Source organism: Neophocaena asiaeorientalis, unplaced genomic scaffold (assembly GCF_003031525.2).
Source record: "Neophocaena asiaeorientalis asiaeorientalis breed wild unplaced genomic scaffold, Neophocaena_asiaeorientalis_V1.1 scaffold166, whole genome shotgun sequence".
NCBI classification, from domain to species: domain Eukaryota; kingdom Metazoa; phylum Chordata; class Mammalia; order Artiodactyla; family Phocoenidae; genus Neophocaena; species Neophocaena asiaeorientalis.
This window is the reverse complement of record NW_020174933.1, coordinates 2,929,240-2,956,892: the sequence shown is the minus strand read 5'-3', so window position 1 is coordinate 2,956,892 and position 27,653 is coordinate 2,929,240. Positions and strand designations below refer to the sequence as shown.

Below are 27,653 nucleotides of genomic sequence, written 5' to 3'. Positions count from 1 at the left end.
GTCCAAACGCTGGTGACTGGGAAAGTTCAGTGCACTCGGCATCAACACAGGATTCCTTTTAATGCCAACCCCGAATGTGAAAATAAAATAAATAAAAAGAAATATTTATTTGTAGTACTTAATATAAATTAAATAGATAAAAATGGACAGATGCCTCTTTCCAAGAGGGAGTCAGTGATGCAGGCAGATGGTGGAAGGCAGGACACAGAGCTCTCAGAACGACGATCTTAGAGAACAGGAATCCGGGGCCCGTGAGGAGAGACAGTCACGTTCTCCTTTGCTGAAGAATCTAGAAAGCTCCTCAGATGCAGAGGTCCCTTTCTATAAGAAGTCTACCTTCAAGGCCTGGCTGGAGAGTACGTGAACCGGTTAAGTCATCTGCATCACGGCACTTCAGGCTCCTAACCTCATAAACGGCCAGTGATCAATGCAACAGCACGGGGTGGGGCGGGAGGCCACTCGGGCATTTGCATTCTGTTGGAAATGCCATTAGTCCGCCGTCTGGACTGCAACACAGGCATTCCGCCCTGACAGACGCCTTAGGGTTAAGAAACCTTCACGTGAAGAACTAAGTGGGCGTGCCTGTTTCTACAAGAAGCTCTACCAGACCAAGGCCAAGGAGCTCACGGCGGGGGGAGCGGGGGGGGGGAAGCAATGAAATACATCCTGCAAAGTCAAAAAAGAGAAGAGCCTCATGACACCCATACCAATGTCATGACTAAACAGGAGGGATGATGGCAGTGAAAAAGGGACACGTTCACTAAAAACAAGCACCTCTTTTCAGAAATAAGAATCCTCCTGCCAAACGAAAGATGTCAAGCACAAATAAAATGATCAGATCTGTAAGCGTTCCCCTCCCCTCCCTGTGGTCACCAGCTCACCTGCAACAAGACACCTTCCAGGTAGGGGCTGATGAAGTGCGGCAGGGTCCCAGCCACCTTCTGCAGGGCCACCAGGGCGCTGAGCAGGTAGACCTCGCCCGAGGCCAGGTCGCGGGCGCGCCTCATGGTTGTCAGCAACGGCGGCATCAGGCTGGAAAGAAAGGGCACAAGTTTCTTTGAGGAGAACGGAGCAGAAGTCACTCTGAAAAAATCCAAATAACCGGGGCTCCCCTGGTGGCGCAGTGGTTGAGAGTCCGCCTGCCGATGCAGGGGACGCGGGTTCGTGCCCCGGTCCGGGAGGATCCCACATGCCGCGGACCAGCTGGGCCCGTGAGCCATGGCCGCTGAGCCTGCGTGTCCGGAGCCTGTGCTCCGCAACGGGAGAGGCCACAACAGTGAGAGGCCCGCGTACCGCAAAAAAAAAAAAAAAAAAATCCAAATAACCGTGTCCGTTACATCTCTGACATCCCACAAAACGTCTACACGGTTTACGTGACCGAGAGCGAGAGCTCTCCCAGTGCCCACAGTACTGACACAACATCACCTTAAATAACACCACCACCTTGCAGTTTAACACTTGCTGTGTGTCAGGCAAAAAAGCCCTGCACACACTGCCCCACGGGCATCCCGTGAGGTTGGTGCTGCCTCGATTTGTAGACGGCAAAGCTCTAATAGGCCGCGTAACCCTGGCCAGCTGGCGAGGCTGCACGATGGCAAACACCAGAGCCGACGAGAGAGCCAGCACCTGGCAGCTGTGGCCCAACCAGCTGGGCCCCTGTACGAAGCAGTGTTGTCACCTACTGCTTCTGAGGAACGCTGGTCAAAGAGGAGCAAAAACTGGGGGACAATACACACCAGGTAAACGAGAATGTTATTATTTTCCGGTTTGAAGAAAAGGTCACTTCTCTGACAAATCTAATTTTATGAAACTTCTACTGACACTCGGGAAAAAGTCACTAAGCTTTTATTTTCCAGCTGATACCAGAAACCTCGTGCGGTGGTCTTGTGTCCGGTCCCCTCGACATACCTGGGGAGCTGAGGGATGGCCAGGGCTTCCAGCGTGGAGATCACCTCGGCCACACACAGCAGGGCACCCCCCAGGACGTTCTTCTCCTCCTTTGTTCCTAGAGCAATCAGCCTCACGGCAGTGTTCAGCACAGGGACAAAAGGCTCTGGATTTTCTGCACCAAAATTCTTGCATAAAAGCTTTAAGGTGTACAAGGCTGTCTGTCTGTTGATTGGCTGTTCTTCTAATGTCTTTCTTTTATGCTTCACCATGGCCACAAGGACTGGGACCAGTTCCAGGAAGTGGTAAACCTGAAAAAGGCAGCCCAGCGTCCCACATAACTAAAGGTGCAAACAAAATGCTAGTCCTTTTCTCCAGTTTTACTGCTTGAGACTCTGCCTAAATGGAGATCAGACCAAGACGTCCTGCGCCACACGATTAAACACAAGCGACCTTTTCTCCATCTGCTTTATTTACCGATAAATGGACGCATGTGCTTGCGACCAATTCTGTATTTATATGAAGCACCCTACCCGTGTGGAGTGAAGGAGGATTAGAATCGTGCTAAAGTTAAGGCAACATATGGTCCATATTAAGCCAGAATACCGCTAGGGTGCAATTCCACGCTAAGAGCTCCTATCACACGTATATACGTGGCTCCTATCAGAATTAGCGCCACATTTTAAACACACGCGCATCACAGCACTGTATTTGGATAATAATACACTTATTTAAATTGTACCACTGGAGAAACTTCAAGCAGTTAAATGCAGCTCTGATAAAGCAAAGAATGGGAAATGGGTCTGTAGCACAGTCTTCACTTACAATTTTCTTCTTCCAGGAGGTTTTCTGCTGTAATTTGTTGTTCAAAAGATCCAAAGCTTTCCGGCGAACAGAGGGCAGTGGGTTCTCCAGCAGCCCTCTGATCACAGGGATGAAGGTTTCTGTGGGCAGCAAGGCATTGACCTACACAGCAGTTTTACATTTAACAAAAAAGGAAAATAAAAAATACAAAAGGGAAGATGACTCATTTAAGACAGACTTCCATTCGCTGCACACCTTCTAGGTGCGAGGCATTTTCACTATCTAGTTGTTAGACTAACCTTTTAGGGAGGCATTACTAACCACATTTATCAAACAACAACAAAAGGATGCTCACACTAAGTGAACGGCTCAATGCCATGGAGCTAAGCAATCCAGCTGGATCTTAAACAGTGGTCTTGGCCAGTGATTTTACTGATGAACTAGAAGCTCCACTGAGCGAACATTATATAGCGGGACATGAATCAATATTTAAAGCATCATATTTACTGAGGCACATGTTCTCATAATTGGTAGGGAAACAACTGTTTTCCAGATAAAATGATCTCCAGTCATCAAGAGATTCTTTTCCAAGAAAAATCTGGGCTGCCTTCTGTTAAGCTATTTGCTAAGTTTACTCTTAAAGTAAAACTTTCTGTTAAATAACTTTACGGTGACATAGAACAGCAACAAAACACAGAAGACAGGGAGAAATAAACACCCACCTTGTCCAGCATGTCATAAGCTTTACTGAGGAGTGCTCGCCAAAACTTCCCAGTGAGCTTGTCTGCGTTTCTTTCCATGGACTGTGCTACAGCATTAATGTAGCCAAGAACCATTTCTAGCAACCTGAAACACAGGAGACTCGTAAGAGTCTTGTGTGCTATTCTTCCAGCTTTTTGATTAAAAGTTTGAAATTATTTCCAAATACGAATTTTAAAAAGTAACATACCTCTGTTCAAGGCCTGTCAACACCTGAGGACCACCACTTTCAACTACCTAAATTTTAAAGAACAATATGACAGCCGATGATGAAAAATCATTTGAAATGCAATGAAACATCGGAGACCGACCAACTCACTCCCCAGTGTTTTCTGACATTACAAGTTAATCAGGTCCAGATCACCCCGTCATACTGTAATAACTCCATTTCCCTTAATTTAATTAGTCTTTTCACTTATTTTGATTACATTCTATAGATATTCATACTATCTGTAAAGTACTACAAAGATTCAGAAAAATACAGCAAACGATTAACACCTATTAGTTTTCTAAAGTGCTAATCTTTCGTTAGCCCATATCTAATTTTAGATATTAAACTTAAGGACACAGCTGTAGTCCCCTCTGTATCGTTCCCTAATCCCAATCTCCTTCCACCCCAAGCCCCACAAACTTGAATCTGTGGCTGAATGTTATCAAACAGTACATATCAGCTGGCAACATGCTTTCTTGATTATATTAGATTTTTGAGATCTATCTATGGTAACTTATGTTGTTCTAGTTCATTCGTTTTAACTGCACACAGTATTCCTCTCCATGTACCACGACTTATTTATTCATTCACCTCTCTTGGTAGATATTTAGTTTTATGGCCCTTTTTTCCCCCCCGTTAGTAACAGTGCTAAAAAAGAACCTTTCTCCTTGAGCATCTAGGCAAGTTTTCGTAGAGAAAGGAAACTGCTAGATAGCAGGGGTGAGCATCTTCACTTTGAATGGACACTGCCCCGCACTTTCTGAAGTGGCTGTACCAACTCCTGCTACCCATCACTGTACAAAAATGACTGTGTCCCCCCAGCCTTGCCACTTCTTGTATTAACAACTTTAAACTTCCTGCCAGTTTGACAACATCATGGTGGTATCCTCTATAATCTGAATTTTCCTTCTTACTAGGGAGGTTGTTTTGTCACATTGGCCATTTGTGATTCCTCTTCAATGAATTCATATTCTTTGCCAGTTGTCCTAACAGAAACAGATGCTTCTTGATTTATAAATAGCAATACCCTTCTTTTAGTCTGTGGCTTTCTTTTCATTGTTTATGGTGGCTTTTGGTTCAAGTTCTTAAGAAATTCTTTTCCACCCTCCAGGTACAACGATGTTTTTCCCTTGGTTTTCTTCTCAAAGTGCTAAGTAATTCTTTTCACACTGAAGTTTTTAATCCACCTAAAACTGTCTTTTGTTTATATGTAAGATCAGTCTTTCTTCCCCCCACTTGGAAAACAGACCGTGCCAGCTCTAGTTCTTGGACCTTTTTCTCGCCCCACTGCCATGCGGTGCTACCAGCCATGGAGCACGTTTCTTACATCGCATGGGTGTGTCCGCCTGATGTCCAGTCACACTGACCCGCCCGCGTGCTTGGGAAGCACCGCCGTCCTCGGCAAGCCTGCTGGACACAGAGCAATGTCTACGCTGATCACTCTCAAGTGAGCTTGCTGAGCTAACTCCCAGTTCTACAAGTTCATCAAGTCTCTTTCTTTCTGATTCTTACACTTCATTTCTTTTGCTGAGTAGGAATAGTGACCGAGGGCGCCTTTGTTCCAGACTTTAACAGGCACATGTGTCATCATGAAGTGTGCTGCAAACCACAGGCTTCTGACGGATGTCTTTATCAGGCTGAGGAGTTCTGTCCATCTCACAGTGGTGAGGATTATTTTTCTGAAATCACGAATAAGCGCTGGATTCACTAAATTCTTTCTCTAAATATTTCAATGATCATAGGTCTCCCCCGGATCTGTTCATGCATTATAACAGAAACAGAATACAGATATTTAAATGCTCAGCCATTCTTACGTTCCTGGTCATGACCCTGGATCCTCCTTTCTGTTTCTTTATTTCTTCATTTTGTTTCTGTATTTCCTTCTTTCTCTCTAATTTAAAGTTTAGCACACAAACAGAAAGGTGCACAAATCATGTGTGTAGAGCTCACTATATTTGGGTAAAGAAACAGCATGTTATCAGCACCTCAGAGTCCTTCCCCTACTTGACCCTGCCCTTTCCTCCTTCCCAAAGATAGACACTGTTGTTAGGTCTAAAACCACAGGCGTGCTTTGCCTGTTTCTGAACTTCATACAACCGGGATCACAGGATGCACCGCTCTGTGTCTGCCTTCTCTCCTTCGATGTTATGCTGATGAGTCACCAGATAGCTGTGTGTCACTGAGGTGCACCCACGTCCAGCTATGACGAGACGCTCTGTCCACTCCACTGATGATGGACACTTGGGTTGTGGCCAGTTCTGGGCACCATGAACAATGCTACCACGAACATTCTTGTCGATGTCTTTTGGTACACATGTTCACACACTTCTGCGGGTATATACCACTTGAGAACAGAACTGCTGAGCCACAGGGTTTACGTATATACAGTCTTAGTAGATCGTGCCCAACGGGTGTTCATGTTGAGGTGAAGAGCACTACCTGTTTCTATTACAGGCATGCCTCACGTTTTCATGAGACACTTGCCGAGCTGTTTTTACTAGCCTGAAACACAGTTCCTTCAGAAAAAGCAAACACATTTAAAGAACAGCTCACCTTTCTGATAAAATTATTGGAAGCCAGGAGCTGAGACATGAAGGACACTGACAAAAATTTAAAATGCCGCAGTTGCTTGCTAGTGTGAGCATCTATGTTAAAAACCTGTAGCATATCTTCTTGTGATTCGCTCTTGTAAGATACTGATGTGGGAAGGGTTTCTGAAAAAGAGCAACAAAACAAGTGACCTCACTCATCTTCGACCTGATTCTTTGGTATACAGATACAGACATAATGAGCAGGGTAATTTGAATTTGAATTCAAATTTGAATCCCACATTCAAATTCATACAATTTTGAGAGAGAAATCTGTTACTCTGTTATACACATAATATACAATATGTATATTATTATACATATGAATGTGTATATATAATTTGTTATACCCAGTTTTTCCTCTTCTACATCAGTGAAAGATAGGAGTATATTTACCAAGAAAGTACCCAAACAGCCCTGAGAATAGAGTATGTAAGACAAAACCAAACAAACAAAAAATAAGGTAACTGAGACAAATAAATAGAAGACAAAGATACTGCAAAAGGAGTCTGAACTGGCTCCATGCCCCACTTCCAAAGCTGCAGAGACATTTACTTTGATGGCCCACAACAGACTAAAGGAGGGTCATCCCTTGCCTTCAACATTCAACTCTAAAAGCTGCAGATGTCTGTCCTAAAACTCTGTACAATCCCACATTCAAATGTATCAAATATGAAAGGGGTTGGGGTGCCATGGCTGGGGGTCCATGGTGGGCCATTTAAAAACCACTGTCCTAGAGAGTGACTCAGAATGAAGGCTTCGTCCTCAGCACGTCACCACACACAGCTCACCGGCGCCTCCCAGCTCTGTCCCTCCCAAACCCGGCCAAGCAGGGCAGACAAGGTAAACGGCCGGTCACCCAGACAACAGTCCCTGCGGAGTCTTCAGACCCTTCTTTCTAATGTACCTCACTGTTCTGCTCCAAAGGCAGAGAACTAAGAACAGTCAACACGTCAGCCCTTTCTTAAGCCAACCTCACTGGTGCTGTAATTAGCGGAATTTTCTTCAAGACCCCTATGTGATAAAATTTTCATATTTAGTTACCACTGCTGTGGTACCTGCTTTATTTTTCTTCTTATAAAGGTCTTCACGGGAACTCCCTGGCGGGCCAGTGGTTAGGACTCCGCGCTTTCACTGCCGTGGCCCAGGTTCAGTCCCTGGTTGGGGAACTAAGATCCCTCAAGCCGCACAGCGAGGACAAAAAACAAAAAAAAAAGCTTCGCATTTTAAGGGGAAACTAAGATACAGCTAATAAGATGCTGCTAACTTGCTGTCACTTTACCATCAATTCATCCCAGACACTTGGAACACTCCACAGCCCACAAAGAGGCACAGAGGTCTGAAAGTCAGCGTGTTAGGAACGGCAAGCAGAAATCCCACTTACTGTTTTCCATCAACATTTGAGAAGGTAACAACCGTATACTCGAATAAAAATTACTAACTTTAAAAAATCCTTCTAAGGACGCACCATGGGTTCTGAAGACAAGCTGCCTTCTGCCTCTCTCAAGCTTCCAGATTAAACAGTAATTAACATCGGACTTAATGCCCACCTTCTTTTTCCTCTGGCAGCTTCATTAAGTACTCAAGGATATTCATCAAGCTTTGGATCTGATGCTGGACAGTAAATTCACAACAGACTGAAATCCAAAATTCAGTGTCTGCCTCTAAAACAGCATCCTGTGTAGAGGAGAGAAGTAGGTCATAAACTGTACCTCTCCAATTTATGTTACTTAGTAAGTACAAATAAGGGAAACGTTTCAAAAGTACTTCTTCGCACAGAAAGCCACTCCACGCTGTTCCTTATGGTCACGTGTATGACCAGAGGAATCAGGTACTGAGCTTCTTACATAAAAAAGCCGATTTATGAGAATTATGAGGCATAATTCCAGGATAAACTGCATTATGATATCTGGCAGAAATGAACATATTACTTTACTTGGAGTAGACTCTAGATCTATTCCTGGATCCCACGTCTAAGAAGCCATTTAAAAACAGCCCTGGACGTGTAACTTCTGCCCTCATCTCTCTTCAAAACTGTCACCTGCATCTCAGTGACTTCAGTGACACCGACCCTCCTCCCCTGCCCCCTAAAATGCCTTCAACACCATGTTCAGGAGACAGCTTAATTCCTGTACAGCTGTACTCTTTGGGGCTTAATTAAAATACACCCACCCAGCATGGCACCAGCCTAGTTTCTTAGAAAAGTCAAGTCACTCTCAGGAGAAGCCCTGTTGCTCCGGAGGGTATTCAGTGCCTCAGGCTCTGGAAGCAATTTCAAAGAATGCTAGAAACACCTTTGAAAGCCCTTCTGCGCACACACTGTTAAGTAGCGCACACTAGGCATCACCAGCCCCACGTTTAAAGTGGAAAGTAACACAAAATCTGTGTGAAACACCCCCCGTTTTTTCTTGTCACCGCGCCCTACGCTCTGACCTTTTCTCCGAAGGCAGCCACCAGCACTGTTTTGGTGACATACTGTTCAAACAGCAGGAGGAGGAGAACCCAGAGGAATCTCTCTGCGCCCAGGGTGCCAACAAGCTGGACGAGGACAGGCAGGCGCCTGTGCTCGGGCACGTGGGGCAGCGCGTCCACAAACACGTTCATGATCTTGACCACGATGCCCTCCACGTTCCTCGTGACTTCTGCAGAGTCGCCACCATCAGACTGCAGGACAGCAAGCAGGGACACTGAGTAGACGCAAATAACCCTCCGAGAGACAAGCTATAAGCAGACACGAAAAGGCCTTCAGATGTGCCCCGAAAAAGTTATCAAAGGAATTCTAACAATCAAAGACCAATCGGTAAGTATTCAAGGAGCATATATAGATTATGTCCTCAGCACTCTGTGGCACTGAGGGGACTACAAAGTGCATGGCGTGAGCACTTCCCCAAAGGAGATGTATCATCTCCACGCGACACAATACACTTGTGAAAAGGTAACAGGAGGCACTAGATGGCAGATGCCAAAGACGGGCCCTGAGAGCAAGGCTGCTCTCGGGCCGTCCTGCAAAAACCAAGCAGGATTTGAGTTGTGCCTCGAGAAGAACGGTTTAATCTGAAAAGCAGAGTGTGGCAAGGCCATCAGCTCCCTGCTGCTTTCAGAATAAAGTTCAAACCACCTGGTGTGGGTGCTCAGAAGATAACAGCCTAACGGATGAAAGGATGAAGGAACAAACACCTGCACGAATGGCTAGCCCGGTGCCCCTACTTCCACCCGCTTCGGCTCTCCACGTCCCTCACACACTCTGCGCACACCACTGCCTGCGCAGACAGGGACTGCCTGCCCTTTCAGGGGGCAAATCCTATCTCCTCTTCAGACCCATTCAAAGTCCAGTCCTTAATAAAGTCTGTGTGGTCATCCTGGCCCACGTGGACCTTCCCCTATCCTGAACTCTTCAGCGTTTATCAAATACCACTGGCATATACCATATTAACGCATATCGTTATTTTCCTTTTTATATACGTCTCCTGTAGTGGCCAACTTGCTGGACAGAGAATACCAACCTTGTACCAAGATTAAAAGGAGGAGGTGCTGGGTATGGTCATCGCTGAAATGGTCAATAGCATGAGGAAAGACAGTGACAACAGTGGGGGTAAACAGAAAACGCAAGTGGACAGCCATGCCCATTCATGTTCAAGGCTACTTTTTAGTTTCAAAGTCTTCACTCCTTGCCGAGACTAGTCCGGCAGAGACCAGGTCTCACTCATCTCTTTGCGTACTGAGCTCTCAAGGGAATGCTTGGTAAATGTTTGTTGAATTGTATGTTAACACATTTGCTCTAAAACTTCCTATTTCATCGACCTACACCGGGGTCTTATTGAACTGACGCAATGTCCTGAGATACACAGTAAATGTAAATGCACTTTGTCAGAGGAATGTTAAGGCACTTGTATAGTTATACCCTGGCAGTACAGCAGAACCAGCTCGGCATGTTTATAGGTATTTCTGGAAAAGACATTATTTCCAAGAGTACCCCTTAGCGTCACCACTTTAAAATTTAACGGGCATAAATACCTGAGCATTTCAGAAAGGCTTTTCATGTCATGTATTTACCACTACTTGAATTTCATTCTATGTAAAATCTTAAAAATCAGAAAAATAACACCCATGATGGTGGAATAAGTGCTGGAATTACCTGCATAAGTGCTGGAATTACCATTTTCACTGTCTTGTTAATAACTTGAAAACTGTAAGTATCATCTAGACGCATCACACTGGCTCCCATAAATGTAAAAATAGACATGATGTTGTGTAGAACTTTATCCTGAAAGAAAACACATTTTTCCATATTTTCCATTTTAAGCACATCAAGTATCAAGATTCATTAAAATCAGCAATAAAAAGAACTCAAATTAAAAATAGGCAAAGGATTTGCAGACATTTCTCCACAAATAAACGGTCAATAAGCACATGAAAAGATGATCAATATCAATTATTAAGAAAATGCAAAATCCAAATCAGAAGACACCACTTCATACCCACTAGGATGACTATAATAAGACAATAACAGCTGTGAGGGAGTGGGGACATAGAACCCTCAGACACTGCTTGGTGGGTACAAAATGGTACAGACGCTCTGGCAAATAGTCTGACAGTTTCTCAGAAAGTTAAGTTGGCATATGACCCAGCAATTCCACTCCTATTGAAAATACTGAAAACACATTCACATAAAATCTCCTATACGAGTGTTCACAGCAGCGTAACTGTTAACAGCCAAAAAGTGGAAACAACTTGAATGTCCGTAAACTAATGATAAACAAAATGTGGTATACACGTACAATGGTATATTATCCAGCCATAAAAAGAATACTGATTCAAGCTTCAAAACGGATGAACCTTGGAAACGTTACATGAAGTGCAAAACAGACACAAAAATGGCCACGTATTATAAGATTCCATTACAGGAAACGTCTAGGATAGGGAAGGTAGATCAGGGTTGCTGGTGGTAAAGGAAACAGGCAGTGAATGCTAATGCATACGGGGTTTCTTTCTGGGGTTGAGGAAAACATTTAGGAGGTACATAATGGTGATGATTGTACAATTTTGTGAATAAAGTAAAACCAATGAACCGTATACTTTAAATGGGTGGCATTTAACTATATGTTCATATGGCATACGAACTATATTTCAATAAAAACAAAAAAAAATAGCAACGATTCTTAATTTGTTCTGGATTATCAACCCCTTTGAGATCTACTGACTCTACACCAAGGGGAAAAAAAACCCCATACACATTAAATCTTGCATATGATTTTAGTAGATCAAGAGACCCGCTAAAGGTCATGGAGAACCAACTCCAGGTTAAGTACATCTGACCTAAATCCCCTACATGAAAATAATTTCAATCTCTTCAAAAGTTTTTAAATGATGTATTTCTATAAGGAACACAATTTCTTTAACTGAGGTACTTTATAATCAAATTAATTTTAAGTCACTGTGAAAGCTGTGTGAGGATTACCTGAGGATTCACGGGATTTTTTCCAAATAACACTAATACCACCGCTTATTGGGTAGCTACATTGCACCTAGCACTTGCGAAGTGCTAACAGTAAATTATCCAATCCCATTCTCACAACAATCCTACGAAGAAGGTTACTATTATTCTCCACTTCACAAAAAGGGGAACCAAAGCTGAGCAAGATCAACCAGCTTACTGTCTCAGCTATTAAAGAAACAGGGCCAAGAGTCCCTCAGTGCTGTAAGATCCAAAATGTCCACTGAATTCAGAAGAGTGCAGGCCTACGCATTTCCACGGAAAAAAATATCTGCTTAAGTCTTAAATCATTAACACTTACAGGAAATATTCCAGCAACAGTACCCAAAAGTAAAAGGGCATGGTGATGGGTCTGAGGCATCTCAGAAACGCGGATGCACTGAACTATCAATTCCACGTTGAACTTCTCCTCATCGAGAACATCTACAGGGCGAGAAATAAAAAATCTCTAAGTGGTAGGTACATTCATACTCAGAGTAGATAATCCTTCCCCCCTTTCCTTCCAACAAATTACACACCTTTTGGTATTTTGCCGCCATCTGGAGAGAGTTTTTGGCAGATGTTAAGCAAACAACTTAGAATTAACTGTTTGGTGTATTCCATACTTCCCTGCTCTGGTGGCAAAGGCTCTAAACACCTTCAGGATGCCCAGAAGAGAAATGATGGGAAATGAAAGAGTTGTACAATTTCAGTGCTGCATTAATGACCACTGTCCAGAACACATATTAAATAAACATTTAATTTAAAATAAACCATTAAACGTTTAATGTTAATAAAATATTAACATTATTTAAACATCAAATCTAGGGCTTCCCTGGTGGCGCAGTGGTTGAGAGTCCGCCTGCCGATGCAGGGGACACGGGTTCGTGCCCTGGTCCGGGAAGATCCCACATGCCGCGGAGCGGCTAGGCCCGTGAGCCATGGCCGCTGAGCCTGCGCGTCCGGAGCCTGTGCTCCGCAGCGGGAGAGGCCACAACAGTGAGAGGCCCGCGGACCGCAAAAAAAAAACAAAAAACAAAAAAAAATCAAGTCTAGAGCCTGCGCTCTAAAGCCCACAAGCCACAACTACTGAGCCCGCATGCCACAACTACTGAAGCTCACGTGCCTAGAGCCCCTGCTTGCCACATCTACAGGAAGCCTGCAAGCAGCAACAAAGACCAAATGCAGCCAAAAATAAATAAATAACCTTATTAAAAAAACCAAAAAACATCAAGTCTATAAACATGACGTAAGATTTCCAACTCTGATTCTTCTAGTGCAGGCAGGCAGTTATGTCACATTACCTCTCCTCTCTATCGCACCTTCCATCAACCTATTTTAAATCTCCTTAGAGGACAACCTTGAGAATTACTTTCTTTTTGGATGAGAGCACACATCCGCGATGCAATGCATACACTACAGCTATCTAATAACGCACACCTGAAAAATATAGCGGGTGTCACACTATATCCTTAAATACAAGTAATGATGCCCCCGGGGACATGGTGTTGAAAGTGAGGAAGGAAAGTAGGCTGGAGAAAGCACTCATTTATTACGTAATACAGGATGAAGGTTAGTTTCGGGCCCTCGCAACGGGTTCCTATAATCATTCTTTAAATCTTTCAACTATAGTATTCAACTTGCTCTCTTTTACAGACTAGCTAAGGAAGAAGTGAATGTGAAAAGAGAATGTTAAATAAAATAAGATGGGCAAGAATGAGAATCTCATTCTCTCACAGATCAAAGGCAAGTGTCATTACCTTGACAGCAGGTTAAAAAGAGTTGGTATTAATATCTGAGGACTTTTGAGTTTCTTTTTGTGCTGCAGTAATTCTAGGATGAGGGTTGCTCTTTGCCAGTAAGAACCTCCAACTTCCTGAACAGATTCTAGATCTTGTGATTTTCTGGGAAACAGACAAGACAAAAAGTTAGAAGAGTAAACATTATCAACGCTAATAAGTAAAAATGACTGTATCCGATTATACCCAATTGATGGGTATCAAAAAATCACAATGGTTCCAAAACATCCAAGGCCTGGGGGACAACCGTGTTCTCACTGCATTCATAGCTCTTACTTCTGCATTTTCTGCCTCCTTGTTTGCTGAATTGTGCCTAAGGACTTAGTTTTATCTGGTGGCTCCAGTTCTATTCTGACTTGTTCAGCGTTAACGGAAATCTGGAATATGAAGGAAGAATGGGTGATGACAGGATTCCATGGGTTAAAATTAGAGCAGTTTACGTTGATTCAAACAGATACAATGAACATGTTTCTGTCCACTTTGTCCCCCTACAACCCTAGAGCCCAGTCCAATGCCCAAAGGCAAATATCACTGACAATTTCTTATGTATTGTTTGGGAAATTTTCCATATACCAACAGCTCTATAAAGATTAAACACAGACAGACAGACAGACACAGACACACACACACACACACACATACACACACTCACAGAGGAGCATATTATGTACACTGCTCTGTGCCTTAATTTGTTCCACTTAACTCATCTTAGACATCTAAGTAATTATGTTAAAATTCTGAAAACTGCAGAATCTGGATACTAAGACTTTACCACACTATTATCTATTTTTGTGAAAGTATTTTCCTAAAAAAGCACAACAAAGCAAAACACTAAGTAACTAGGTGGTTATTCTGATCTACAGCTAGGTTTCAATATACATATAAACCAATGAGCAGATTCTCAATTCCATTCTATATGTCATTAAACAGCTATTTAAATCAAGCAGAATAATCTACGACCCAGCTGAACATGAAGCCACCATTCATTCCTGTTCTTGTGTAAGAGGGAGATGCTCCCTAATATGAGTAAGATCCAAACTAACATACACCCTATGTGTTCAAAACTATAATTATTTCACACAATAAAAATAATGATGGGGTTTCCCTGGTGGCACAGTGGTTGGGAGTCCGCCTGCCAATGCAGGGGACACGGGTTCGTGCCCTGGTCCGGGAGGATCCCACATGCCGTGGAGCGCCTGGGCCCGTGAGCCATGGCCACTGAGCCTGCGCGTCCGGAGCCTGTGCTCCGCAACGGGAGAGGCCACAGCAGTGAGAGGCCCGCGTACCACAAAAAATAATAATAATAAAATAATGATGAAGACTTATAACGTTGATTTTGCACTTTCTCTATGACTTCCTTTTCCATGATTCTGGTTAATGGGAACATCTGACTTCCTAAAAGCATTATAAAATGGAGGAAACTTAAACATGGTATTACTTGGAAGAGAGTAAACATCAATAAACAAATGGCAGGAAGTTTGCAACTTACCCCTTTAAAAACACTGCTAACAGTCTGAGCACAATGTGAGCTTTTACAGTTCACCAATAAATCAAACAATGTGCACAAAAGCTTCTGCTGAACCTTTTCATCTGAAATAGCTGCAAAAAACGGCTTCGTAATCTAGAGGCAGAAAAAAGGCAATTGAGATAAATGAACGAACTTCAATTCCAAACATGATCTTTCTATCATTCTCTTTTACAATGTGAAACTGGTCTCCATTTCGTCAGTTTAAATGACTCATGTACATCATTCAGTTTTGCAAAATGGGTCAAATATATCATATTCCTTTAAGATATGCCCAGTCTATTTTCTTGAAGTAAAACATTACAGATCTTTGAAACCCTGAACATGCTTTAGTTTCTGACAGAAATCACTGACCTTTTCGAGGGCTGTAATCTGAATGGTTGGCATTCCTGTGCAAAGTTCCTTTGTTGTGTGCACAGCTTTTATAAATATATCTAGACTCTTCGGGTCCTTATGTAAAAGGGAAGCTGAATATTCATTATATTTTCCCAGAATGAGACGCAGAGCAGTGACCTCATCTTTCAGGACAACTGTGGGCTCCTTCTGGATCTTTTCTAACAGTTGCTCAATCACAGGCAACAGCTGAGAAAGTACCATCTAAAGTATGGAAAATTTATTAGTAAATAGTTATCTATATGGATACAAGTTTTTGCTTGCTGTACAAAGATATCCGAAGATATGCTGCAAGACTGCAAGCTTAGCCTGGAGAAAAAAAACCAATAAAACAATGACCTCTTAAGACACAGGGATAGCTATTAATCCAAGTAAGGCACCCAGGTCCCCTCTGACAGTTCAGTCTGTAACAGTCAAAAGCTCCAAACCCTTTAGAGATGACAGGAAAAATAATCTGTGAGCATCCTAACACTTTCTGAAAATAGGAAATACAAACTCAAGTTTTGGACTATAAAAATAAATTGTAGTTTTTCTACACTACATTTCCAATGCTGTGTAATTAATATTAATTCAAATTATGTATCTGAAGTCTTTAATAACTCAACCAGGAGTCAGCAAATTACGGCTTGCAGGCCAAGTCCAGAGGACCATCTGTTTTTGTCAATTTTGTTTACTGAAACACAGGCATGCTCATTTGTTTACATACCGTCTGAGGCTGCTTTTGCAATACAATGGCAGAGCTAAGTGGCTGCAACACATTCTGTATGGCCCACAGAGACTAAAATATTTACTACTTGGTTTTTTACAGACCAAGACCGTCAATTCCTTGTTTATACCAGGGACGACACAGAGCTGATAAAGGCCATCTGTTTGCTTACAACAAGACAATATAATCAAATGGCTTTTACTCCATTTGATCCCTCTTTTAGTTCAAGTTGCAGTCAGTCCAAGAACAGTAAGGTCCACGGGCGTTTCTGGAACACAAGGATGAGAAGCAGTTTTTCTGTACCAGCACAAACCACCACACAAACATGTGATTCACAACCTCTTTCTTTTGAATCACAGGCTTCCTTGACAACATAATGAAAGCTTTGGATTCTCCCCACAGAAAAATGTACAGCCACATACACTTTAAAAATCAGTAAATGATTTTGGAATGTGCACAGACTTTTATGTTCAAATATATTACTTTGTGGAGGATTTTCACCTGAAGAACAAACAAAAACTAACAGTTTTTCAGCAGTGCATCGCCAGTGTTTTTCCCTGTGTAACTGTAAAATTCATTTAAAATCACATCAATGATGAGACAGGGATAACACACAATTTTAAAATGGAAAGAAACTCACTAATATTTGCTTTTTGTATCCTGTATCTCTTTTCTCCACCTCAACTCTTCCCCCTCCCAAATTAATAAAATGTTCACATCTGAGTGTATATATGCAACTTCACAAAGTCTTACGCACATGTGAGCAGTTACAATAATCTTTAGTAACATCCCATGGATTGGACAGCCCACTTAAACTGCACATACCTCACTGCTGACGTCCTGAAGTACTTTCATCAAATCTTTTGCAATATAAGATGGGCAACTATATACACAATAAAGAAGGTTTTTCAAAGTTTCAGACAACTTCTGATGAGATTTCAGCTTCTTTTCTCTCTGTAGTTCCTCAAATAAAGTAGCCAAATCCTAGTATACAAAAAAAGAAAACCGGATTGGAAAAAAAAAAGTTACATGTACTACTTATGGAAGATTCTTTCCCAAATGATGAGACACTGCTCATGATTTTCAATACCCTTAATAGGAAAGGGTATCACTACCCATCAGGTAGCTTACTATCAAAAGCTAAACACTGGCCTTTTAGCCAGTAAAAAGATAGCAGAAATGCAACATGGCATTGCTATCTTTTTAAAATGGGGGAAGAAAGATGTGCAGACATTGACGTATCAATTTCTAAATTCAATGACTTAGTCAATAAAAATCCCTGCAGGGCTTCCCTGGTGGCGCAGTGGTTGAGAGTCCACCTGCCGATGCAGGGGACGCGGGTTCGTGCCCCTGTCCGGGAAGATCCCACATGCCACGGAGCGGCTAGGACCGTGAGCCATGGCCGCTGAGCCTGCGCGTCCGGAGCCTGTGCTCCGCAACGGGAGAGGCCACAACGGTGAGAGGCCCGCGTACCGCAAAAAAAAAAAAAAAAAAAAAAAATCCCTGCAAAGCAGAATGTCAAGAAAGGAGAAAAAGGTTCATGTGTCCACACGGGCATACACACTCTCAATCTTCTTTGCTACTGAGTTTACCTGAGCAACATAGGTGGCATCTGAGGTGATCTCCTCTGCTTTAGGAACCACATGATCTATGATCAGATGAAACTGGGATGCCACTCCGCTGAGGGCCTGGAGACAGTGAATGGCAGCCCTACGTACTTCTTTTATGGGGCTTCCCAGATTAACGAGTAGAGATGTCACCACTAAAACCAAAGGGAAAAAAATTTAAGTAACGATTCAAAACATTGAAACAGTATAAAACTTCAATAGTACCAAAGGGTGCAAGATGCAAGTTTTCCTCTCAACTCCAACTCCCTCTCTGAAGACCAGTCACTGTTTAATTATTTGTTTTCTATTCTAGAGAAGTGTTAGACATTTTCTGTTATATTCTTTTGAAAACACACAAATGAGACCACAGCATACATATCCTGTTCTGCACCAACTGCTATCACATCTCAATGTATACTGGAAGGGTTTTCCATATAAGTACATACATATCTACATTAAATATCCTTTTAAAACTGTATACAAATGCTCCATTGTATTTTACTTTACTGGTTACTGTATTTTACTCTACTGGTAAAAGTTTAGATTGTTTCTAGTCTTTTGGCATTAAAACTGCTGCAACAAACACCCTCTACATACATCCTTGCACAAGAGTGCAGATGAAATAACCCATCTGTGCATGATACTTTGCAGATATTTTGTCCTGAATAGATGTTTGTTTTCACTTTCTTTTTGATGCGGAAATTTTATAGCTTTATAGAAGAATTTTTCTTATAGTTTCACATGCTGCTTTGAAAGGTGCTCCCCACTCTAGAAGAGTTTTAAAAGTATCTACCTCTAGTATTCCATATTTTCTTCTAACACTAAAACTAAGATTTTTTTCATGTGAAATCTTTAGTTCAGGTGAAATTTTTGTCTAAAGAATAAGGTTGGAGTCAAGCTTCTTTAATGTTTGCAAATGGTTAGCAGATGTCCTATTTAACAGTCAACCTAAGAACCCCACAGATCTGGGATATCAGCTTTGTCATTCATACATCTCATTAGTATCTGAAACGTACCTATTTTTGCCAACTATACTTCTAGAACCATGTTCAGTAAAAACGATGCACTTAACAGGAATGCTTTTGTTTCACCAATTACGTGGCAAAAATACTAGCTTTTGATTTGAGAAGTATTTTCATCATGTTACTCCTACTCTGCTGTCACTTAATTAGGAGTAATTACTGATTTTTATCTCATGCCTTTTCAGATCTTTGGACATGATTATATGGGTTTTCTCTGGCCAGTTATGTAATAGAATACCTTGTTTTGAACCAACTTTGTATTTTGGAATGAACTCTGGGGAAATGTTTGTTTTCTAAAATAATGTTGCTGGACCCAGCAAGTATTTTATTTAGAATTTTTGCATCATTATTAAATACAGCCATCGCCTTTTATCTGTAAGGATGTTGTGCTGGTTTTAGACAAAGAATCTGGAAGCTTTCCTTGGTTCTATGCCCTGCCCACTTCAAAAACATTGAAATAACCGGCTTCAAGGACCTGGTAGAAATCAAGTGAATCAGGGTTTTTTGAAGAAAAGTCTCCAGGATAAAGAGACATCTAAATTCCTTTTATGGTAATTAGTTATTTAAGCTTTATTCCATACTATTTACTGGGGCAAATTCTGGTGATTTTTATCTTGCTGGAAATGATCCATTCTACATACACTACTTCTGGAATGCTAAGAAAGAGTGTGACAAGCTTTCATACTCTTCCAAGAAGGTCATATGAAAGCTGGAAATCCTTCCTGGTCTCCATGACATTAATTTATAAAGTAAAGCCAAAAATGAACAGCTGAGAAGTTGAATTCATACAAAGGGCAGCATCAGGCCAAGATATCTGTTTGCTAAAATTCCCAGTAGAGTGGGGCAGAGCTTTCAGAAAAAGCCAAATTCAAAAACAAAGTACTAACTACTATGGTTACTATGTTCAAGTAAGTTACTGGAACCCAAGGTGGGTTAAACTACATTATTTAAGCAATCAGCTGTTAAGTATGTCCTTCCACTTAAAAGTCTATGTGACTTCATTCTCCCAACTAATTTTTTTCAGATTTGAAATAGCATATTTTACATAAAAGCTGAAAAAAATACTTGAGTTTTGCTTTTAAACATGTAGATAAACTTACTATATTGATAAGGCATAACAAACCAACAGCAGCCTCCAGCTTACAAACGTTAACCTCTTATTCATTTAGCAAAGACTTGCTCTATGCAAGCCTGAGCTGGAATACATATTTGCAAAGAAAGTAAAAAAACTGGTTAGATTCCCAAGCCACTGACAAAAAGTTAACTCATACAATTATATTAATATTGCAAACCCTTTTTCTTTTGCACAGCATAATATTTTCTTGTAAATATATGAAAACAAATACCAGCCAACACTTCCTAGACTCCTAAGGGAAAAGGTATGGCTAGAAGCTCTCTGTGGATTCACAGTGGAGTGCTCTGAGGACAGGTGCAATGAGGAAGCAGCCCTCTACTTGAGGCCCCGGGGGACTCTAGTGGTCCTTGAGCTTCCATGAAGAACAGAGTGCATCTCCCCTGTTTTCAGTGGAGTAACTGTGACATATCTAGGCAGCATAAATGCAAAAGTACTTCAGAAAGTGGGGAGGTGACAGAAGGCAAGACAGCAGGGGTAGAAAGGGAGCCCGTCTTGCAGCAATACCAGAGGAAAAGTTAGGTCCTTTGGTCATGCTATGTACAAAGAGGCATATATTCCTCAGAAGCCACTGCCTTTGATGCCAAAGGATAGCACATTTCACACCTAATTAGAAAATCTAACTACTTATGACTTCGTTTTTTTGAAAACTCATAAGTTTAACAGTAGATAACTATTTTAATAAACTATGGTATCTCCACACAAAATATTCTGCAGACATTTAAAATATATATATAATTCTATATTTATTAATATAGAAAGATGCTTACGATGTATTCATTCAAAAAGTTTAAAAAATGCCCAGGACATATACCCTGAGAAAACCATAATTCAAAAAGAGTCATGTACCACAATGTTCACTGCAGCACTATTTACAATATCCAGGACGTGGAAGCAACCTAAGTGTCCATCAACAGATGACTGGATAAAGAAGATATGGCACATATATATAATGGAATACTCAGCCATAAAAAGAAACAAAATTGAGTTATTTGTAGTGAGGTGGATGGACCTAGGGTCTGTCATACAGAGTGAAGTAAGTCAGAAAGAGAAAAACAAATACCGTATGCTAACACATATATATGGAATCTAAAAAACGAAAAAAAAAGTTTCTGATGAACCTAAGGGCAGGACAGGAATAAAGACACAGACGTAGAGAATGGACTTGAGGACACGGGGAGGGGGAAGGGCAAGCTGGGACGAAGTGAGAGAGTAGCCTGGACACATATACACTACCAAATGTAAAATAGATAGCTAGTGGGAAGCGGCTGCATAGCACAGGGAGATCAGCTCGGTGCTTTGCGACCACCTAGAGAGGTGGGATAAGGAGGGTGGGAGAGAGACGCAAGAGGGAGCGGATATGGGGATATATGTATACATATAGCTGATTCACTTTGTTATACAGCAGAAACTAACACAACACTGTAAAGCAATTATAGTCCAATAAAGATGTTAAAAAAAAAAAAGTCCAGGAAATTCACATCCGAAAAACCTGAATAAACCTTCTTAAAAGTAAATCCACCTTAAAAAGGGACTGCAATATTTCAGTAAGTAGTGGAGAAAAAATTACATTCGTGGGATTTTATTGTGTAAGTAAAGCTTAAAATTGTATATCTATCTCACATATAACAAAATTTTGGTTACAACTGTAATTACGTGCTCTTTCAAGGAGCTAATAAAAGATAAATATTGAGAAATTGTTCTGGGGAAAATGTATGATCATTCACTTTGCTTTCATAGAAAATTTATAACAAGTGATTTGGGAATAAAAAACTGAATCAAGACCATGTTCAGATTCTCCACAGGCCACTCTCATTCCTCTGATACTTAAATGATTCCATCATCCTCATCAACTTTTTCATCTTCAATCACTATAGGGTCTAATTCTGACAGATCCGCTCACTTGTCAATAGCTTTGCAAGTCAATCCACTTCTCAACAGCTTATTTATCAACTTTGTGAAATTCTGCATCTTTTGCAAAATTTACAATTTACTTTATAAAAACAGAAGTTTTATTTTTGGGTGTTTCATTAGTGAGCGCTCAACCTGAAAATTACTTTATACCTGATAAAAGAGATAAATCCAGGAGGGTTGCTTGAATGGAGACCAATGTAATAATTAATCAGTTGAATGCTGAATTGTATTATGATGGTTTGGCTTCCCTAGCCAGCCCAGTTACTATTCAAAAAATGAACAGATGGATATTAAAAACCCATGATTAACCACCTGCCATTTTTATTATCTGTTTTGGTGAGATTTTGCCACTGACGTTTAGAACTTAAAAGCAATACTTAGAAGTAACCAAAAACAGTCTACAAATACACAAAAATACATAAGCACACAAATACATACATACACAGACAGAAAGAGTATCCACCCACACTAATAAAAAAATAAAAGAAATTCTCCAAACTACAAGCTTCACACACCACACGTGGAGAAAGAATTACCATCTGGTCACGACGGAATAGAACGATGCTACTTGTAGTACCTGGAGAAGATGCGGATGCCAGCTGATGTTGACACTGAGCTTTCTGAGAAGAGAGCATTGCAAAGCCCACATAAAGAGCTTGAGTCTGCAGCACTGTTGTCACCCTGCAGTTAAGTGGATTTGAAAGGCTAGAACCATAGGTCCATAAAACAGAAAAGAACTTGAATAACTGGAAAACATCTTCTAGATGTACCTAAATTAAAAACAAAACACAGTGAAGTTTAATTTAATTTTTACTCACATAAGCTGGTTCCAAATCCTCTTTCCACTAGTGTACAATTACAGAAAACAATTTATTGCAACGTTTTGCTTTGTCTAGTCGCTTAAAGTTATCCCCCGCTTGGTACTCTCACCGACTGGGAAGGGTGTGAAAGCATTAGACTCACTGGAAGTTTGCACGCGAACACATTTAACAATGGAAAGGATGAGGTTGCCAAGCAGAAAACCAAGACAAAAGTGATGCCGGGAAACCTCGCTAAGAAAGTACCATGAGGGTGGAGTGAGCAGTGTCAACTGTGTCAAATGCTGTCGAGAGGGCAAGTAAGACAAGAGCAAAGAACTGACCACTGGGTGTGGCGGCACGGAGGTCACGGTGCCGTGATGAAATCTCTTCACTGAGCGACTGCATATCCTAAATCACCTCTCTGAACTGCAGTTTCTCGTTGGTGATGACAGTAGTCAACCGAACATATCTGGCCATTGTGATTACTAAACACCTGAGCAGGCCTAACACATGAGGAGGCCGGCAGCAACGTCAGTCTCCGTCCAACCTACCGACGGGTGTCACGAATCAGCACTGCTTTACAGGGTCTGCATCCATCACCACACGCTCGTCACCGTCTAAAAGTCTACTTTCATGTTCATTAAAAACTGTCATAACTCAAAGAATCTACATCTGCTTCAAGGGGACAGTCTGCCTGAAAAAGGTGAGCTAGTACCTTCATGAAAAGTTTCATCAGAACCCGAAAATGGACGGTGTCAGCACCACTGAGAACCAGCTCGAAGAGCCCAATGAGCAAGCACAAGTAGTCTCTGCTGTCTTCTTTCAGCTGCTCAGGATTCCACCAGGTATCGTCTACAGGGATGTGAAGAGAAGGAGAAGAGGTGCATAAACTTATGCGAATATACCACTGGGAACTTCTCATTCAAGACAAAGAGCAAGCTGTGGAATCAATGACTCAGTTTTCCGCAGTATCACATTCAAAAGATTCACAGCTTGTCCTACCTTCAGGAAAAGATTTAGGGGCCTTTAGTGCATGAATAAAATTTTTCAGTGAAAACACGAGTAAAACTGAGTCCTCCACAGCAATCCTCCGGGCAGTCTTGAGCTGTTCTACATAATGTGCCCACAGCTCCAATGGTATCCCTCTGTCCATCATCAGCTCAAAATTCCATTCTGAGGGGATCTCCTGAAATGTTAAAGGAAGCAAAAATAGCACAAGTTTAAAGGGGTTCTGAACATGGGTTATACAGATGGACTGCAATGGCTATATGACTGCGTAATTTGCAAAATCTTGTCTATATGTGTATTTGGGTGGGGAGAGGAATAATAGTTTTAATCAGATTTTTAAAGAGATCTAACCATCACTATTCACAAGACACAAATAAGTTCATCATGGCTTCATTTTATCTATGTTTTCTTAAAACATCATCCCTAAAAACAAATGTTATTCATGTAATTTATCCTCGTCAAATAAAGGGTAGGCACGTTTCTAAACAGAAAAATAAGGTACTGGATTTCCAAGAGATCCTTAAAGGGACTTTTCTCATTTCATACTTTTACTGCTTATCTGAAGAAGGTACATGGTCAAATCCCCAAACTTGCAGATGATTCTAAACAAGAAGCAAAACGTTAAGGTGTTTAGATATTACACTACAAGCGCCAAAAGGAAGCATGAGAAATGGTGCAGGAAAACAACAAAGGAGACTCCACGTAGGTGAGCGCAGAATAGTAACTTGGTAGTAAAATAACCCAAAGCCAGACTTTTAAGATAATGTCTCTAGTGAGGGATTTCATTGGCTCAAAGTGCTGCTACCGTTGAAAAGATGCTCGGGTCTCTCAGAAAGGGCATCAAATATAAAACCACCTGTTATCTACGTGTGTATAAAACATTCCATTTGTCCACACTTTACCAATGAGAACAAATACAGTCCAGGTCACCACACTTTCAAAAAAATAAAGAAAGAAGTTAAGAAGGGCTCATCTGGGTATGTGGGTGTGTATGTATGTATTTATTTGCCATGCTACGTGGCTTGCAGGATCTTAGTTCCCCAACCAGAGATCAAACCCGGGCCCTGGCAGTAAAAGAGTGCCGAGTCCTAACCACTGGACTGCCAGGGAATTCCCTGGGTTACCTTTTAAAATATGAAGATTCAGTCTCTTAAAGTTTACATAAATTTAGCTATAATGGCTATGACCACAACTTATAAAATCCTGAGAGTATAAGTGAACGTCAAAAAGATGGGATTTGTTGAGCATCTCCTACAACAAGGAACCCTCTGAAGTCTGGAGAACAAATAAAACCAAGACACTATTAAATACAAGACACTATTCTATGGCAGATATTAAAAGAAATAATCTATAACCCCAAGGTGTGGTATTTCATAAAAATATCAACAACTGAAACGTGTTCCTTAGTAAGACTGTCAAAGACTGAAAACATGTTCCTTAGTAATAACTGTCAAAGGTTAATAGTAAGACTGGCAAAATCCAAATTGAAATAACACAAAAGATCTATTCTAGTAAACAACAGAATGAAACAATACTTTATTCAAGCACTAATATATCTAGTGAATTCCTCACCACTAGACGTAGTTAAGTATAGCTTGGATACTTACCCAATAAAGATGATACAGGGGAGAGTCAACTATCAGACACAAACACCACAAACGTGAAATTCCATGATTCAATTAAATTTCTTACAAAGACAGCACCTAATCCACTACCTATCGCTACTCAAGGCTGACTTGCATTTCACCCCTAGAATCCAAAGACTCAGCATCTCAGCCCCCGATTTTCAGTTCTGCTGTGATTAACAGGCCAGGCAGTCACTTTTCTAACATCTAACTTTCCAGAGAGTTTGCACTCCTTACCACTGTAGTAATGACACTTTCAAGCTTCTTTATTTTTTTCTGCAACAAACTGAAGACTCTTGTCGCAAATGGAAAATGAGTTTCTTTTAAAGACGAACAGCAGGAGACAAGTACAGCCATGATCACGTGAAAAGTCACTTTCTGCTTCAGGCTAAAGGACTCCTTTTCTCCAACACTTATTAAATCCTCCACCTTGAAAAATAAACAGACTCCGTGAATGGTAGCTCTTGGTTTGCATAAAAACAATTTTTTCTACCTCTGCCTATCTAGGTATCATGTATTTCATATTTAGAGTGAGATGATAAATATAAAACCTTAAAAAAGTAGTAAGCATTGATTCCTGGGTAACCATAAAAATAAATAATTTCAGAAATTATAATGAACACAACTGCACTTGCCAACTGGATGTTTTTATGCCTTTAAAAGATTTACTAAGGCAAAAGAAAATTTCTCCTCTTTTAGATATTGTAACAAAAAATATGACTTCAATATTTTAAATGAGAGGAAAAAAGGTTAAAAAGTAGACATTATATTCCTACTGGTCCAATATACAACTAGGATGAAATAAATTACATAAAATGTTAAGGATTTCAAACAACCTGCAAAATATACTAAACACTATGCTTTTAAAACAAAACAAAGTACTCAAGAATGGAAAAGTTATTTTAAAAAAAGAAGAAGAATCTAGTAAAGCAAACACTGAGGATCCAATAAGATTATGAGAAGGAAACCCAGGGGGTTGACTTCGACAACATACCTACCATCTTTAACATTGAAGAGGGATCCCCTGAATTGATATTGTCAGCCAGCAACTCAATCATCTTCTGACTTGCTACACCAATTAGTTCTCCTGACTTTGTGCTTTTAATCACATTTTCAAGAGCTGTTTAAAAAAAAAAAAAGGAACTGAACACCAGAGGGCCCTTATGTTACTAACACTCACCTAAATATCACGTCAAGTAAAGAATTTAGGCAAAAGTCTTATAATTTTCCTACGAAGTTTTGCTTTTTCTTTTTCTTTTCATAAAATTACGAATTCTTCAGTGGGTCAGTGTCCTTTTCACTGTATACTTTCCATATTAGCAAAAATTTTAAAATATCTTGCTGGCATGTAACACAATGAACAATTTCAAATAACAATCACTGCCAATTTTGAATTATGGTTATCTTTTTTTAAAGTGTCACCTGTTCACTTTTTCTAAAAAACAACTGAATTTCTTACCTTCTTTCCAGCCTCTTAATAAAGGATGCAGAGAGCAAATTCCTGATTTTGATAAATATATAGCCATTTTCATCTCAGCAGATTCCATATCATCATTGCTGATGACCATAAATGGCAGCAGGTGCACCACCACCTGATTCGACAACTTTTCATTTTCACTCAGTATCTCTGCTTTAATTAGTATGTCTGCTGCTATCTCAAGCACGTTGTACCTAAAAGATACATAAACACATTTGGTTGAGACATATTAGAGACTTCAGTTCAGCAAAAAATCATCGTTCCATTTTTCCAGCACATTTTTCCAGCTCAACTGACACCATCCTGGTCTCTTTAACAAACACATTACTGAGAAATATCAAGATATCACTTAAAATCCATGCTAACAAAGGAGTTATCTGGAACATTAATTTTAAACCAACTCTGTCAAATCTTTCTTTTTGAGAAATCATTAGGTTAACTATAACATAAGACATATCACACTATACATCTCAACTCCACTAGAAATCAGAGATTCACTCATCAGTTCAAAAAATATTATCTGAACACATACTATATGCTAAGAACTAAATAGGACACAAAAACCTGTAAGACATGCTCTCATACTCTAAGGAGCTTAGTCACTTTTTCATGCAAAAAGCTTAGGTGCCAAAAATGAAATAACAAAAGCTCATCAAAACATTACAGAAGGTATCATGTGATTCTGAGCTTATTTTTTACTTATTTGTAATTGTTTTAATTATAAAGTGTAATTTATTATCCTTGTAAAATAGAAATACATTATATGAAGTAAAAAATTAAAGCTCCTTCCCATCCTACTTCCCAGATCTCAGTATTATTACATACATTATACACTTCTTTTTCCATTTTATTAAGAAAAATTTCAAATATAGAGAATATTACAACAAATCCATACAAACCCAAATAAAAGTGAACTTGATATA

The 27,653-nt window shown here is 40.6% G+C and overlaps 1 protein-coding gene across 4 annotated transcripts in view; it reads right to left on the bottom strand.

Annotated features, from left to right (window-relative positions):
* Positions 1–27,653, bottom strand: part of HEATR1 (HEAT repeat containing 1) — a 47,719-nt gene that overhangs the window by 5,542 nt on the left and 14,524 nt on the right. For all 4 annotated transcript variants that reach the window (XM_024761453.1, XM_024761456.1, XM_024761454.1 and 1 more), the window contains 23 exons: positions 26,713–26,924; positions 26,252–26,373; positions 25,491–25,682; positions 23,623–23,806; positions 23,336–23,472; positions 22,398–22,590; positions 17,738–17,907; positions 16,971–17,129; positions 15,401–15,643; positions 15,011–15,142; positions 13,798–13,898; positions 13,483–13,626; positions 12,262–12,380; positions 12,045–12,166; positions 10,385–10,513; positions 8,683–8,913; positions 7,800–7,926; positions 6,215–6,375; positions 3,641–3,687; positions 3,414–3,537; positions 2,713–2,853; positions 1,909–2,198; positions 882–1,032 (listed from right to left, as the gene is read on the bottom strand). In XM_024761453.1, coding sequence (XP_024617221.1) covers positions 882–1,032; positions 1,909–2,198; positions 2,713–2,853; positions 3,414–3,537; positions 3,641–3,687; positions 6,215–6,375; positions 7,800–7,926; positions 8,683–8,913; positions 10,385–10,513; positions 12,045–12,166; positions 12,262–12,380; positions 13,483–13,626; positions 13,798–13,898; positions 15,011–15,142; positions 15,401–15,643; positions 16,971–17,129; positions 17,738–17,907; positions 22,398–22,590; positions 23,336–23,472; positions 23,623–23,806; positions 25,491–25,682; positions 26,252–26,373; positions 26,713–26,924 — 3,631 coding nt within the window. The remainder of the gene's footprint in view (positions 1–881; positions 1,033–1,908; positions 2,199–2,712; positions 2,854–3,413; positions 3,538–3,640; positions 3,688–6,214; positions 6,376–7,799; positions 7,927–8,682; positions 8,914–10,384; positions 10,514–12,044; positions 12,167–12,261; positions 12,381–13,482; positions 13,627–13,797; positions 13,899–15,010; positions 15,143–15,400; positions 15,644–16,970; positions 17,130–17,737; positions 17,908–22,397; positions 22,591–23,335; positions 23,473–23,622; positions 23,807–25,490; positions 25,683–26,251; positions 26,374–26,712; positions 26,925–27,653) is intronic.